Here is an 18,441-nt window from a genome sequence, read left to right on the forward strand (position 1 = left end):
CCACATATACTTTTTTATGCTTCGCAATCACCCAATTTCACGCAAATATGTATACAGTATATGGAATTTACGGTTTGGTGTCTCTTTTCTCGCAAAATTCTCATCCCTCATCCTTTCAATTTTTGGAGATCACCACGGTGAAAAAGGCGCACATTCACAATGCATGAATGAATGAGGATATAATGAATGAATGAATGAATGAAAGAAGGAAGTGTGGCGATATATATATTTATATATATACATATAAATATATATTTACGTATGAACATTATATAAAGTTTACGGCGGCAGAAAAAAGGGACTTTAACTGTTTGTATATATATTGTTAAAGGGAAAAAAGGCGGCAAAAGAACACTGGAATAGGTATCCAGAAATTCCACAAAATATATATGTATGCACACATAGTCTATTGGACATAGACGTAGAACACATCGAAGGCATTTCACATCATACTCGCGAGATCAAATTGGGCTAGAGGTAGGGTAGCCCGAAACAAAATGTGAAAAAGTGGTACTTTTTCATGATCCAGACTCGATGGATTTCTAATTAGCACATTCTTATAGGCAATATACCGGACTACAACTTTGATACGAAGTATTTTCCTCTATCTCTTAAGGGAAATGTGCTTTTTGCAATTTGATTTTATGATCATTCCCCAGTCCTTTATATCTTGGAAGAAAATAGTCTTTTAAAAATTATGACTTGTTTTATTTTACCCCATAGTTTCCCAAAATAAGAATATTTAAAAAAAATTCCATAAAAAGTAATAAAAAAAACATTTAAAGAATAGGATGTTATAGATGTAACCGAAATGCTTCATTGGTATAGCATTGTAAGAATTAAGGAAAAAAAATACCCAGACACACTCGAAAACATTTAAAGGACTAAAGGACCTTCACATACTTCACATATAATTACAACTCAACTTACCAACAGCCGGCGACATAGATCGCGATCCTGAAGATCCGGTTGGAGATGGTGTGGGTCTCATCGCTTGAGAATTTGGCGTTCCTGGAGGCACGATAGCCGCACCAACACCACCGCTTGAACTATCATTGCTATTTTGACCCGTTGAATCCTGCAAAGAATAGAGAATACAATATTAGAAAGATTATCTCTGAAAATATTACTGTAAAACTACAAATTATGAAAATTTTACAATCACATCTAATCAAAAAGTCACTACCAATACTTGAGTTTTGAATTTTATGTATCAAATAACTAATAACGGGCTGACAATTGGATGAAGAACTGGCGTGATGTGTATTGATAGGGGACTCTCCGGTGGTGGCCTTTTTGTGAAGTGACTTCAAATCCACTGGCCACCACCGGAGGGTCCCCTATCAATAACGGGCTGACTTTTGAAATTAAAATATTTAGAGGAAGCGAAAATTTTTCAAAATGCAATTACGATAGGGGTCTGCTATAATATGTTCTCAAATTTGGCATTTCAAAAATTTTTCAAATTCTCTATAAAAGTTTTTTATTGTATTAAATTGTTATTGTTCTTTTACAACGTTTAAATTTAAACAGTTAACAAGAACTTTCTTTTAAATCATTTAACACTTGAATAGTGCCAATAGTGGTTAAACATTAAACATTAAACGCATTTTAAAATATATTTATTTATTTAATTTTCATGTATCTATCTGTCTAGTAATCCAAATGCCCTATTTTAAGTATTTTTGAAAACTTTTGTTTTATTTCAGTACATTTCATGGGTTGAATAAGTAACTATACTGATAGAGGAATTGAACTAAATTTCGGACAGCCTGAAATATTGGACAGTTTTTTTCTTGTTTCTCAATTCTATTAATTTTAAGTTTTTTTTCAATTTCAATGAGGTTGTACAACGCCACAGAAACAAAATATCGTCGTCACTAAAAACGACACGCTGTTGAAAAATCATTGAAAGAATTCTGGTGAGGCGGGGGATTTCGACAAACGTGGTGTCCGATATAGCATACAAAGTCAATATCTATATTTAGTATTATTCTGTTTTAAATGTGTTCAAGTTCAAACTAATTTTATGATCAACTATTTTTTTAAAGTTGCACGGAACATTACATTTTTAACCTAGGAATTTGCGATTTATAATGCAACATGTCCGAAATTTAGCACATTTCCCCTTCTTTTCACTTAATTTCCAATTGTTTTTATTATGTTTAAAAAATGAAAATTTTAATAAAAATAATAGTAATATTAAATTTCGTTTTTAATTAGTTATTGTTTGTAAACGTATTTATACTTTTGCTCACTCTCAGGCTTATTATAACTTTTACATAATTATGTGAATCAGAAGATTTAAGAATAATTAAAGCCCTGGTATAGGTGAAAATGGGATATATTGAATTAGACCACGTATGAAATAGATCTTTTCTCTCCTATTATTAAACGGAACTGGACTTGATGATAAAAGTGAGTTTGAGAAACCAAATGTGAAGCTAAATTATGATAAGCGTCAATACCTTTTAAAAATAGCAGAAAATTGCCTAATTCAATGGTACCCCAATTCAATGGGGTCTCACTTCCCTCTTATCGCCTTAGAGGGGTGAAATGGTGAGACATATCCATTTCCGCTATTTGATTATTACCCTTTTAATAAACGGAAATACTAGAAACGTTTTTTTCGCAGTTACCCTCTCCAAACCCCTGTCTGTGTTTCATTTTTGGGCGTATCTTGCAAGTTAATCGGGCTAAGATTTCATTCATATTTCCCTCGATAGTCAAAATCTAAACGTTCTAAAGGATTTTTTTTAAACACATTTAGATAGATAAACTGGATACTTGAGTTAACAAGTGATCAGAAGTCTAACACCTTTAGAGCCCCTTAAGGGCCAAATAGATTCAGGCTGATCCCTAATTTAACCCAAGCCTCTGCCAAGTTGAGTTTTTCATATGAAGCTATTTTAAAGCTAACTCATAAATTGATCTCGAACTCAGCTCACTGTGCTCTGACGGTAAATGTATTTAAACAGATATCTAGTATTTTTATCCCTCCACAGAGTACCCGATCTTATAATTACGAAAGAACTTCTAACTTTTAAGATATTTTGTGTAACGGTCGCAAGTGCAAAAATAATTCTTATATGAATTTAAATGGAAGTACGAAAAAATGGCTTCAACTCCGCAGACCAACTGACAAGAGCTTGATTTAACCTATAGAATTTGGCAGTAGAGGATTAGGTAGGGTAAATGTCCTAATTCAAAACCATTTCCAGACGCTTTAACTTTGACAGAAGATTTTCTGAAGAGAATTACAGTAGACTCTCACTCAATCGGCTGTTTTTCAATCGGGCGTCAAATTTTGTTGACAGTTTTCACGCTTAATTATGAAGCTAATTTGCTCAAATTCGCTGTAGTTCTTCCTATTTTATCGCGATTTTTTAAAATTGAGCACATTTTGTGGAATTTACAAAGGATTTGACGCTAAATTCTATCGCTTTTGCCCCATATTCACGATTGAGAGAGAGTCTACTGTACGTAAATTTGCTCCTTGACTCTTGTAGAATGTTACTGTTTAGTTAAATCTCTTTAGATATAATTTGAAAACTTCTTAAATACAAGAAAAATACACGAGTGCAAAATGCTTTTATTGGAAACAAATTAATCCAAATAGAGACAAGGGATAGTTTCTAATTGGAGACAAATAGTGTAAGAGAAACCGGGACGAAAGGCTTCCAAAACCTTGTCGAGTTGCTCTTGAGTGCAGGATTTGTTCTTATTCTCTTCTTGTTTCTTTCTCCTCAATCTTTCAACACTTTTCAAATTTAAGATTGGAAAATACGATTTATTTAAAAGATTTTGAAAGTACTTTGTAAATTGTAATAATTGTAACAGTGAAATTTATTTTACTTAGTCCTATAAGTCTTTTTAAGTGCATTTGTAAAATATAGTTCTTTTAGTAATTGAATATTAGAAATCAAAATCACAAGTCTTTCTGTAATGGAAAAAAAATTCAAAATTGATTTATTTCCAACGTATTGAACAAAGTGAATTTTAGAATATTCAATTCAATTTATTAAGATTGGAAGTGAATCGCTTTTGCAATTGGATATCTCTGCAAAAGAGACAGAATTTAAGTGATATGTATTCCAAAGCAGGTGTGAGGGTCAGGTATAGAGATTGGAAGCATTATATATAGTAGTAGATACAAGGTAAAGAGATCGATAACCTCTCTTCCTTATTGTCAGTATATACACCAACAAACCAAAATAAAAATTAATAACAAAAAGAGAGAAGAGTGATGAAAAGACGAAGATAAGATAATGAACGATTTTTTTTTGCCTTCACCATCGTCATCAAATGGCCCCAGTGAGTCTGTCTCAATTCATGAACTGGCCTCACTTAATGATGACGTGATGATGGGTATGGGAATATATCTTTTTCCTCTTGTTTATATACATATATTATATTTACACAACTTCATTATACTATGCTTTATATTATATTTGGATGTTACTATAGGCACCACATGGTTTTTCGAGCATTCAATTAAAAGGCCACCACACTTCTTTTTTTTTTCAGTAAAATACTTCCTACTCTTCGTCGTCATTGTCGACACTGAGAAAATTATTTCAGGCAGGTCAGTATCTCATTCTCCCTCTCCAATCTTCTTTCACCGCATATAAATAATAATAACGATTTGAGTGCCGATAACTTGAATTAACTTTACCATTTCTAACACACTTTCTCATTCCACTAAAGCACAATATCAACACACAAGCTCCTTTTATCAATTACCGTATTATTATTATGCTGCTATTATTTAACTAGAAAAGATAGACACGAAACGACCTTGAGGGTCGTTTTCTCCACGCGTATTTTTTTTTCCTCTCACTCTGGTGTCTATGGCCCTGTCCTATCGTAAAGTGAAACTATAAGTGAATACAGCAAAAATGTAAATAAATGAAGTTCATGCCATAAAACCCTTCCCCCCCATATATATCCATTGTATACGATCTTCAGTGAACAGAAACGATAATGGGTATGGTGTATTCTTCTCGATGATATGTCTTCTGTTTATCAGACAGGTACAAAATGTTTTAGTTATCCTATCCCCAGACATGTCAGTCTGTAGAAAACATTTAAACTTGACATCGACTTTGAAGTGCAGCTGAAATTTTGTCTAGTGGCGTTTGACCTTATTGCTCTACTTTTGTGATAAATTTTCCCTGTTGCGTCTAGCGACGACAACAACAAAACGCACTAAACTGCCCTGAGTATCTATTGTACCGTAAAATGTACACACATTTGTGTTTCGTTCATTTGCAGCAAAAGGAAAGCGAAATCTCCTTTCACCCAATTTTGTACCGGCATCATCCTCTACATACCTAACCCTCCCCCTATAAAGCACTTTCCGTCTCTTTCTGTCAGTCTCACCCACATTCTCTCTGGATACCCCATCCCTATTACATTCCCCACACAGCAAGCTAGAAGTTCAACGTCAACAGCCTTTAAAACATACCCTACCACCCTTATTCCGTACAAAAAGCCTTCTTCTCTCAAACTCCTACAGCATCTCTCATTCTCTCGTCATTCATCTATACACGTGCTGGGGAGTGTGTGTGCACAAATCGCGTTTTGGATTTCAACAAAACTTTCACTATCATCCTATGCTTCAGGGTGGCGGCGGCTGTGAGGATTTTCAGGAACACTAAAGCACCATCATACACATTTTCCTCCACTTCCAGAGAGTCACTATACATATCCTCGGCTTCCGACATTTTGCGGCATTGCTCTTCCAATTTATAACATACACCCTCAGTCATCCATCTCACAACCCCGTTCTAACTCGGCACACGATGCATATTCTACATATTGGATTTTCGGGTTCCCAAAAGTTCCCCCCTACCACCCCCTAGAATTTTGTACTGCAAGTCACATCCACAACGTATATTGAGGTTTCAGACGGGGTTTTCGGTCTGAAACTGCATATATGTGCTTTGCTTTCTAGTATAACAGTGCAATGTGAATAGTTCACTTTATAAGCTCCATTCAGTTTGTCTCAAAATCTCTGTCACATGTTCCAACATTCATCGGCATCATTTCTCCTGATTTTCCACTAGACAGAAACAAATGCTAGTATCAGCCTCTATCCCAAAATGCTTCCAAAGTTTTCACCATTTCGCACAAGCAATGACTTATTCTGCCAACCTTGCAAACTGTCATATTTATAAATGAACTTGATAGTTGAAAACAATTTAATGTTAAATATGAAAATTGCGGTGTCATGTAGACATAAACCAACAACAACAAAAAAATAGAAATACCCCTTATGTCTGTGGCTCTCAACAAAAACCTCTATGTGCTACCATATAGATCCCTATATGAACTTGAAGTCGGAATTGGGTACATAACAAATAGCTTTGACGAGCACCCACATAAAATTGTTTTGTGATTTTGCCGCCGGACCATGTGACTACATCAACTTTCTTTCTAACCCATTCCAAACGCACAAGCCTTAAGGGTAGGCTTTTATACCTATATCATCCCTCACACTCTACAACAATATATCCATCCATTTATCTTGAATGAAGTGTCGACACGTGCAATATACTCAGATTTTGTATTTCACACAAATTCACTGCTTTCTACTTTGTTCTAACCACCTTTCAGACATTTGCCTACCATATCTCTCTGTGGCTAACCTCATGTTCTTAGGAACAAGGATTTTATACATATATAAATTATATATATATAATTAAGACAGAACGAAAGATACAAACAAATTTGAGAAATTCTCTGAGACATTTCTATCATTAGATACTCTACAAGATTGTCGCTTCGTTGGAAAGTTGTGTTTCGCTCTGGCGATTTCAATCATCATTTCCTGTCAAGCAACACGTCATGTCAGTTGTACTTTGAGCCTTCTTCTTTGCACTTTTATTTTAACTCAAACCACAAGACTTCCTTCAGACAACTGTCATCTTTTCCATTCCTCCCTTTTGCTATAGAACTCTTCTATATTGCCTACTTTTATTTATACCAAACCACTTTAAGAAAATTTACCCCTAATATAAAATTTAGTAAAGCTAAGATTATTCAGAAGTAGCCTAATATCTCTTTAAAAATTAATAAAAATCATAATAAAAAACACAAAATAATTTTTTTAAAAATGGATAAAATATACCACAATGATTTTTTTTTTCTGGGATATAGTCCAGCAATGTAATTATTCCATCAAAAAGCACTCTATATTCCCTATATTAGGATGAAATACAGACATACAGGATTGCATAATTTTGGATAAAATATATAGTGATGGTATGTACAAGTGTATGGAGCAATTTGAACAAATACATTTTCCCCCATAAATTTGTGGTGCATCAATTAAAATTTTAATTTACTGCATCAACCGCCCAGCGCCCATTTGGCAAAATTTAAATCATAACAATTTCCAAATATGCATGAGTGCATTCAGCAACACTACACATAAAATATCCATCCCCCTGTGTGGCCCCAAAATGTACATACAATATACATTATATAAATTGTATGTACATGGCTCCCCGGAACACCTCATTTTGCTCAACTTTAAACTACAGACTGTGGAACACATCATGTTTGTATAGGGCGAATTCACCCCATTCCGCTTGAAATCTACTTTCTGGAACTTTGACTAAATTAATTAGTTTTAAAGACGTTCTTCGAATTGAAGATTTCTAGATGTGCACTATAGTTTCTTTCCAACGAACAGTTTAAATATTGATATTCGAAGTGACATCACAGATGTATTTCGGAACGACGTCGATCAAGATTGTTCTTATTCTAAATGTACTTAACCTTCCAGAAGGGTATCCTGACTAGATTAGTTGATATTACAGTTGTTCCGAACTTAACGAATTGCAGAAACTGAAAAAATTGCGCAAATTCGCAATCGCATGAACGCAGAAGATTTTCCGAAATGCAAATCATTTTTGAGACAATAAAAAAATAAAGAAGTTCTCTTTTGTCCTGAATTTTCGAACTCACCACTCAAAACAATTGTTTACATTGAGGCGTATTTCAAAAATCAGCATCCAAATTGTTTCCAGTAGTAGGTAAAAGTGTCTGATTATTACTAATCTTGATGTGCTTGATCCCGGAATCACTTATAATTATCTTTACCGTCATAAGATACAGATTGTAAGGAGGAATTCTGTGATGATCTAGACCTAAACACACTTATGACCTAAGCCGATAGACGGCTTAACGCAATTATAATCAAAATAAAGATTTGACTAAATTCCCATAAGTTTCCCATTAACTAAACCGTTTCTCGGCTTAAGCCGAGACGGATTAGTCTGAAACGATTGGACATGTAATCTGACCATTATTTTGATTATAACAGGGGCCTCTCGATCTCGACATTTCATTTTTCCAAACGTATTTGTATAGATGCACTGAAGACTATTGGCAAGTTTTTTCCTAAAGAGAATTGACTTATCAATCTGATATATTTCTAATTCGTGCATTAGAAACTATCTAAAAATACATAATTCATAATGTTCGCCAAAATTATACAAGAAAACTACGAGCAAATTTGTTTAAGTCGCGGTGCAATAGCTGCAAAATTTTTACAAAGAAAAGTGAAAAATAGCTTCACTTTTTATTAGACTTGATGGGCCCCTGGATTATAATTACGTTAAGCCGTTTATCGACTTAAGTCGTAAGTGTGTCTAGGACATAAGTCTGAAGAATATACACGCAACGACAGCAAACTTAAGCAATTGAAATTATAATTCATAATTTTTTTTAAAATCTTGGCACATACAGGCTGTGATTTAGTGATTTTTGTCGTTTACTTGAAGAGATCGGTTGTTGTAAGTCGGCGTCAGACGCAACAAAGCATTATTTCAGGAGAAATATATGAATTGAATTGAGTTTGTAGGCCAAACCCATGATTAACATTAAAGGTTTCAAACCAATATTGTCCATTACTATACTAGTAATACCTTTAAGACAATGTAAAGAGAATACGACGGCAGGGAGCAAAAACAAAGCCATAGAGTTTAACTTTTAGAAATAATTAGGGAGCCTAATGAAGCTTTACAGCGCGTAGAAGAAGTATTTGCGCTACACGTAAAGAATGACAATTGCATCTGCAGGCTAGCAGCACAAAGTCTTTTTATTCACTTAAGTGCGAATGGTACACCTAATTTAAAACGGTTAAAGCGGCTATAAGAGTATGCATAACCATCTTACTTCGCTGCGGGTATGAGTTCCTCGCATGAATTATACGGGTAGATTTAAAATTTTTCAGAGCACAGCATTCATTTCATTTTTTTCGTTCTTAGTACTATGAAACATCCCCATAGGTAGGGTAGTATGATTAGAAGTTCGCCACAGAATGTTTGTCTAAATAATTACACTGTAGAGTCGAAGGAACACCTCTACGACAGGGAACCCCTATTGACACTTTTGTCAATATCTTAAAATTTATTTAAAGTATCTAATAAAATGTAAATAAGATGTTTTTTCTTTAATCTACATTTTCTGACAGGGATAGGTGTTCAAATGTCGTATTCCAAATGGTACAGAGTAGGGTGTTAATAAGTCAATACACGATTTCTTAAAGTGTCAATAGGTGTTCTTTTCACCCTACTTTGAGTATTTTGTTATTGGTGTAAAGTAGTACTAAAAACTAGGCGAAAAATGGTAAACTGACTCTAGATTTATACCATCCCCTGCTAAAATATCCCCTCATTACATCTTAAAGCTATTACTACTTGTTTTATAGTTTATCATTCACACTAAATAACGTATACACATACACACACAATCAATATCGCGTCCTCACCACATTCCACCGTTATCATCCAACATAACTCAACACCCTTAAAAAGCCCAGCACCCCACCCCGTTCCAAATACCACTCCCAATCCAACACAACGAATTGATATATGGACAAAATGCAAATTTACCGGTTGATTGGCGCCTTATTGTTTGAATTAATTAATTTTCACTGAGTGACGTCACAAAGCAAATCCCATTTCGTTCGATATGAAAACATGCAATCAAATAGCAAAGCACCCCGTTTACCAAAGGGAAGTAGACACATATATTTGTTCCAAATATAGCATTCAAGTATTGGATGTTTGATTCACACAGTTTTCGTATTACTCCTTGCAAATTTTACGCCTCTATGTCGTACGTTACTAAATGGTAAATGTACCGAGAGAAGAGAGAGAGATTCCAACACCCAGCTGACCTTCACAAATTTATCCACATTATAAATTCACATTATTTCCAAACAAACGAAATTCCTCTTGACGGCAATATACAAGTGCCATAGAGTGTCAAAAGTACGATGACCTTATTTTGATACTTATAAGAGAAGTATAGGCAGGCACCCATGTCTATTATTATTGCGTGTCTATTGCATGTGCACAAGCCACAAGTCGGTATCTATAATGACAAAAAAAAAATTGAGGAGTGGTCCCAGACTGGTGTTGTTATCTGAATCTGCAAAAAAAGGGAGACAGTTCCGAGATGATTTTAACCATATGTGTATCCTATTATATACAAGTCTACGGTGAGAAAATCGAGGCAATAAACTCAAAATTCCATATCACAAGATCAAAAATGTAAACAACTTATCTAATGTCACAATCGTTTTTTTAGCTTAATGTTATTATTTTTGTAATCTATCACGAAGTTCATCAAAAATTTCTACATTGGAGAATAATGCAAAATTTTTCTAATGTGGAAATTTATTTTACCAACAAATTATTGAAAATCTATTGCATATAGAGATAAGGTAAGAAGTCTTTGTTGAATACTTGCATTTTCTTTACTAATGCTCCATAGGGTTATAATCAAGATTTTATGTTACTTTTAATCTCGCTGATTATATAATCTTCACCTATGCGTAGTGTATAACTCATAAGAGAATTGCTGAAATAATCAGTTTAATTTAACTATATCTACTGTATTCTATTTTCAAAAAATATGAAAATTTTATGTTGTGTCAGAAGAATAATTTAAAAAAAATAAAAAATAAAAAAAAGTGTGAGATAAAAACATAAATGATCTCACTAACAAAGGTTTTAGGGTATAATATTAAGATTGTTTTTCAAAAAGTAAAGAGGCCAAAGGTAAAGATGTTTTTTTTAACAAAAAAAAAGAATAAATTGAGGTTAAGTTGGAGTTTCGATCGAAATTGTAGAATAGACACTCTACATTTATATTTTATGTTGCCTCTCAGATAAAAGTTGGGGCTTTTGCTTCTTAAACCTATTCCATGCTAATTCAACGTACTCTGATGATGCCTTTGCTACTTCGTATACCTCGTTGCCATTGGAGGCACTGTTCTCTCTCTCTCTCTATCTCTCTTTCCCTTGCCTTGCTATATTCCATTTTCTCAAAGTTCGCTACTGTGGGCCGCACCACTGAGCTTGGGTGATGTTACTCGCTGCTAGTTATATCGAATTGAACGTGATGTATTGAGCCAGATAGGAACGTTCTCTCTAGTGATATGTTCACATACCCGTCTTCTCTACTTCTCCCATCTAAATACGTATAATGGCTATAGGAGAGATATACCCGAGGAGAGACTCTGACTGTAGCATTTGGTATATGCATGACATACAGCAACGAAGCGAACAAACGACAATCGAACGGACGAAGAGCGCAGGCAGAGCGGCTGTGGCGACCCCCTTTTCCAATGCGGTAAATGGACTCTCCCATCAGCTCTCGTATTCTCAACTCGCCTAACCTCGCATCCAATGGTGTTCGGGAGACTACCATCGATATTTTAAGTCGGAAATATCAAGCATTTTGCTTCGTATGCTTTCACATCGCACCAACCAACCCAACCAGCATATTACTCAGTATACACATTCTCTCTACATTATACAGCACCACTCTTAGTACTTTTGCTATGTTGCTTTGCTACGCTCGATTCTCGTTTCCCGTGTGTGTCATACACAATTTGTGTTGGCTGGCTGGCTTTGGCTCCAACACACAATATCACACCATCCTGCTCTAACCCATTGCCATCCATTTGGTGTGGCGGAATAATATTTTACAGAGAGCACACTAAAAGCAACAACAACAATTCCATAGCAGTCAGCCCCAAAGATATTTTATACACTCAGAAAAGACTACGTAAACTCTGGGTTTTCCGATGAAGCAAATGCCTTACGTATAGAGAAAATCTTTTGCTGCCAAGCATCTTGTAATCGTTCTCTCTTTCCCTTCTTTATTCAATTTCTTATATTTCCTCTTGTAATTCTTTTTTCTTCTTTTTTTTTTATTCGTTGTACTTCCACCGACTGTACATTTTCTCCCTCAATTTTGTCTCAAGCCTTTGTCATTTTACCATCAACAACCAGGCCAATTTGTCTTATAGACATTTCTATTGCAATTGATTACCTTGCTTCTTTGCCTTGTCTTTCCTTTTATTTTTCTTAACAATTTCCCTTTTGTCTCTCTTTCCATAGTAGCTAAAATATCATTATTGAGATAAATTGCTAAATACGAAGACCACATATTACCATTGATGTCCTGGTAGAACTTCATTTAATTTGTAAATATTCTATAAATGTTATTCTGATGCACTAAATTTATTCAAGATTATATCCATTTGCACTTGCCCTTCGCAGCATATCGATATATATGTATATTCCAAAACTTTTCTTACTGTTTGAACCCAAGTTATATATAAAAGTAAGTTTTCACCACGTTGTTCCAGATGTTTAAATTATGTACAACAGGCACGTGACTTCTAAAAACAGGTCTTTCTCTTTTCGTCTCTTCTACTAAATATTTATGAGCAAGGTAATGACATAATTAATACATTACATTTGATACTCCTTTGACGAACTGTGACGATTTTCTGTTGAAATACAATGACCTATTGTTGAAGTATATGAATGAGCAGCAGGGTAAAATTGTAATCATCATGTTGAAATATTCTTAGTGTTTTTGGCTTGTTTACTCTTATCAATATGTCCCATTCTCTCTATATCTCCTAACTGTCTCCTACGTTAACTGAGATTCTTTTCTTTTTTTTTTGTTGATTACCGTGATATAGTACTTTTTTATGTTAGAAGTTAGGGTATTGATCACAATACTATAAAATTGCCTTCTTTTGCGAGTCAATTTCAAAGCATTAATATTATCCGTACATAAGTAAATGTATACAAAATGATGTACTAATAAATAATAAAATATTTGCGGAAGGTCAGGGATCTCGATCTGTTAATAAAATTGTGGTTAATGGCATAATGTGCCTTTCACAACTCATTCTCATTTTGGAATCACAAAATGGGGTGAGAGAGAATCTCTCACACCACCCTTACATTTTCCCTAAAATGTTCAATTTCTATGCAAATTATATACAAGTTGCCCTGCTATTAAATCATGGCCTATTCAATGCTTTTGTACACCTCACTCACCCCCTTATTATACTGAAAGTTATGTTTTCAAGTTAGAAATTCTACTGATATTTACAACACGTGGACTTTTTCCTTTTTTTTTCTTCTTCTTCTTTACTGTCTTCCTCCAAGCAAGACATAATATCACATAAAATTCAAACTTCTTTTAAAGGTGTCAAGGTCGAAATATACTCTCAATTCTCCGTTTATATATGTATATTTTTACTCAACGTAACGTACCCACTGCATCCCTATCTAACTCCTCTCAAAAGAATTTATATCAGCCAGATATATAGATAGATGTACTTATATGTTTTCCATGTAATGTGAAAGACTTTCTGGTCTGATTCGAGGGTATGAGGGAGGTTGTTCTGAATGTTTTGACGGCATTTATATGAGATGATGGGAATGGCAAAAGAGGTATCAAAACCCATTGTATAGTAAGTATATATACTTTGATAACGTTACCGTTACTTTCTATATAGATATACATTATTTGTTTCTACATCATGCATACAATAGAGAGTAAGAATAAAAACAACAAAAATGCGATTATACAACACCCAACGTGTCTTTTTTAGAGTTTATTATTAGGACGTACCGGTCTAAAAATACCTTACGTCTGTATTCAAACATACAAAAAGCGGATAGCTCTTTCATATCGTTATAGTGTCCCTCCTAACAACCTCTTGCCTAGCTTATATTGCCCAACCATGCGATTCTCACTGAGTATATAGCACTTAATCAGCGATGTTACACATTTGTATGGTTTTCTGATTTCATGCATCACACAATAATTATTGAATGGGACTTTAATGATGTCTGGCATTTTGTCTATAAGTATCATCACTTACAGTTTTCATCCATATGACCAATACAAACAGCCGATGGTATCAATCTTTTGCTATATCTATAAATATTGGCAAATTTCACCGTAAATTATGGATTATTTAACAATTTTACACGACTGACAAATTAATCATTCAAAGAGTTGATCACTGTAAGTATCTCATTGCTTTTCCCCACAATTTCTTCTCAAATTTGAACTCATTAAATCAGGTACTTTCAGTTCTTCTACATTTTTTCCCTGTTCTTTTTTTCTTTACAACCTAACTCCACAATCATACTAATTACATATTATATACTTGACTGCAAGTACAAGTCATCTGCTTGTGAGCCAATTCACAAATAATAGTTATTACTGTTTAACATAAAACACGCGACTTTTGAATTCGATCAACAAGCACACATAAACAATATTGAAATACATGCCGTAAAGAATAGGAAAGAGGATGGTAATGTGATTCCAAAAACCTATTAAAATCACATTTTGTTCCATTTGCCTTATCGTCTGTTTCATCATTTCTATTTTATTCATTCGCATTCCTACTATCCCGCATTACACCAGTGACGACAAACCCATGGATGGAGGTTACCCATTCTTGATGCTATTCTCATATATTACACCAAAGTTTATACTATATAAGCTATATACATACGTATTCACGCAATGTATAGAAACAAAACTTATAGGATGAATGGAAAATCAGCTGTTTTTTCGACATCATCAGTAGCAGTCAAGAATTCAATTTCAGTGAATACCAAAAAGCATCTTCACCGACATTTACTTCCTCACTTGTTTCTCTTTCTTTTCAATTTTATTTAAAATGAGTCATACACCAACATTGGGTATTTTAGCATAAAATCCTAACAATGCGTATTGACAAAACATTCAATTCTTACAAGATCTTTAAATTACTAACTTACGAAAAAGGTCCAAAAGGGAGAAATGAAAAGGAAATCCCAAAAGTGTAATGACCTGTCCAAATTGTACGACATACAGATCACCATTTAAAAATATATACCTACAAGCTATATGTACGGTTATCCTTTGAATTGCATTTTTTCTTGCTGTTGTATACAACTTGTTTTCCAAACATACATAAGAGGGCTATTTAACTTGGCTGTCATCTTCATACCCGGCCTACTATAGAACAAAATTTGCAAGTTTTACTCAGCAAATCTTCTTTATTAGAAGTCTGCTGAATTAAATAGCCTCCTAAGATACTATTAACAAGGTATTTTGACGTATTTTTTGGACTGAAAGCCATAGTCGTTTCTTCAAGAATATAAACTTTTCATTTATGTTAATCTTTCCAAAGAGTCCAGTCAATCGAAATCTATTCCAAACTGTTTCAGTACTTGTACGACTCTTTTTGTCATAAATTTCTGGGATAATGCCTGGTGATGAAATACTGAGATCATATAATATTAGCACACCACACAATTCAATAATTCCGAGTTGCTGTTTTCTTTGGACGATTAGCCCAAGGGATATTAATACTGAAGCCACTTGTTTCCGCAAATACTACTATATACGTTATGTAATATGAATTTTGGAAATATAAGGGAATTAGCTATGATTCTTACGGATATTCTCAGTTCATAAATCTTGAGCATTTTATAAAAATTGACATCAGTTCTATTGAAATTGTACGTAAGTACTGGTAAGGGACTTTGAAAATATCTCGTATCATATCGACGGTTCCATTCTATACTATGCTATCTCAGAATGACAACTTTTCAGGAGAGCCATTTGAAGTTGGAGATTTCCTATGCTGCCCGTGTAAATTTTTTTCGAAAGTCTCAAATATATGGTTACCCGAACATCGGGTGACCAATAAACTTTTACCAGTTGTAGATCTCGGTCTCAGAAACAACATATCTCTCGGAGTAATATAAAGCTAAGTCGACTTAGCATAGTATGGAATGGAGCCGTCGATATATAAAAATATAAGGAGTTTAAAAAAATGTTTTTCTAAGATAAAGGCTCATTATCTCAACTATTTCAGGTTGATATTATGAAAAATTTATGTAAAATTAGTTCAAATTTGATTTCTTTATTAGATTTTTGCTTAAAAGTTGTAGTATAATTTTTTTATCTACAGAATAAATATATTTTGTAAAACTGTTCGTAAATATTTGTGAATTCCTTTTGGGGACTCACGGAATGCTCTTAAATCGTATAACGCACTAAGAAGTTCGTAAATGTTTGTACTTTTTTCACAAACATTGTCCGTAAGGGCCTTGATAGACTTGAGGATTAGCCGAGAGACGGCTTAGCGTAATTATATTCGAAATAATGGTCAAACTACATTTCCATCATTTTCTACTAAGTCGTCTCTCGGCTTAAGTCGTAAGTGTGTCTTGATCACTTAACGAATTTTTTTTTGTTCTTTTACAAACATTTGTTCGTGAAAGTGTTGGTTGAAGCTTTGGAATAACTCCTTATTCCCTCTTAGAAATCCCGAACCAGTCCTTCAACACCTTCACTTTTCTCCATCAAACCCCGATTGACTACCTTCGACCCAGCACGTCCTCGTCCGGCCCTTTCTCTCGAGGGGAAATAGCTCACGATGTTCGAATAATGACCGTTATAGTTTGTAAATATACGAGCCAACTTCTACAAAAGTTCGTAAACGTAAAAATAAGTTCGTAAAATTTTGTCATTTGTTCGTAAAGTTAAGCCAGACAAACAAAAATATATTAATAAGTGTTTTTAATGGAACAAAAATGTACGTCATGTTACGAACAATGTTTGTGCAAAACGTACAAACTGTTACGAGCATTTTTGTGGGTTATACGATTTACGAGAATTTCATAAGTCCCCAGTAAGAATTCACAAACATTTAAGAACAATTTTACGAAGTAGTTTTTTCTGTGTATTTTAAGACGGTCTTCATTTAGAAATAAAATTATTTCAAATTTAAAAAAAAAATAAATGTGTGCGATCAAATTGACCGAAAACTTGGAAAACGGAACTCAGAGGAGCCTACTGGTGGTAGCGGCCCAACAAAATCTTGTTAAGGGTGTGTTAACGTATTCACAGCTTAGGAAAAACTGACTGTCTGCAAGACCGTTATGCTATCGGAATGATGCAGACGATGCAGACCTTCCACCACCCACTCAGAGGGATAACCTAAGGGACTAGGCACATTGCGTACCCAATCAATCTTTGAGGATTTAATTAAAATAACGGAAAGGACTTTAGCTGCGGAACCGATTCGTCTTACAAATGTTTTCAAGATATGGCCACTTCGATATCAGCATTTCTCTTCCGGACCGCTTAAAGTTCGGTTCCACATGACACCCATACGTTTCGCCTTTGATTACTTGCTAGAAAGCTTGTCTAGTAAACACTGACTTGGAATTAGAATGAGTACCATTTCCAACGACTGACTTGAAGAACCTATAGTGGCCGACTAGAATGTACTATGCCATATATTGTCTTCTTTTTTTTATTCAAAGGACAGATTCACTGAAGGATTCAAAGGCTTTGACCTTAATAAAACTTATATCGCTAAAACATGGTATAGTATGTTGATTATGAATTTGAGACAACTTAAATCTGCAGGGATATGAAAAGCAAATACGTTGACACAATTGGAGTTGTATTGTAATTTTTGGTATAACTACATAGCATGGGTAGAAAACTATTTTATTTAGTACATTGTATCTTCAATTATTCTATTAAGCATATCCAATATTCACCCTCTGGAAAACCATTGAATAGTAGAAGTAGAGTCTATAAGGTACCCTTCAGACTTGAGGCAATTTCAGAAATTTTATGTTGAAAAACGGAAGAGATACAAGTGCAGAGGAGTACCAAAGTATGGTGTGTTTTCTTTGTAGTAAAAACACGTGACTCGAACACATTGCATACTCTCATTCTTCTCGTTTTGCGAAACACAATCACAGTGCCGCCTCATGTCTCTCATTCTCTCTCACCATCTCACTTTACAACCCCTTACCCACTTCACTCACTTTTACCCCCGAAAACTCGTTGGTAGTTTGTAGCTGCACTACCAACATATAGAGTACTACAATTTTGATACACATGCAATACGAGCAAACCCCCATATTCTGTTTTGAATGAAATTGAAAGCTATGCTTACCACCCTTTTTCATCCCCCATTACAGCCCCTAACGTAAAACCCAACTCTTTTGGCGTCACACCACATGCCTCACTTTCTCCTGCAAAACCTTCCTCTTTCCATCCCACACTCTACAGGCTATACGC

General features: G+C 34.5%; 1 protein-coding gene across 7 annotated transcripts in view; it reads right to left on the minus strand.

Moving 5' to 3' along the window:
- The window catches only part of LOC129810435 (trithorax group protein osa-like), a 165,220-nt gene that overhangs the window by 36,096 nt on the left and 110,683 nt on the right, over positions 1 to 18,441 (minus strand). For all 7 annotated transcript variants that reach the window (XM_055860917.1, XM_055860916.1, XM_055860919.1 and 4 more), the window contains one exon: positions 931 to 1,078. In XM_055860917.1, the coding sequence (XP_055716892.1) occupies positions 931 to 1,078 (148 nt within the window). The remainder of the gene's footprint in view (positions 1 to 930; positions 1,079 to 18,441) is intronic.

This window comes from Phlebotomus papatasi, chromosome 1 (genome assembly GCF_024763615.1).
Source record: "Phlebotomus papatasi isolate M1 chromosome 1, Ppap_2.1, whole genome shotgun sequence".
Classification (NCBI taxonomy): domain Eukaryota; kingdom Metazoa; phylum Arthropoda; class Insecta; order Diptera; family Psychodidae; genus Phlebotomus; species Phlebotomus papatasi.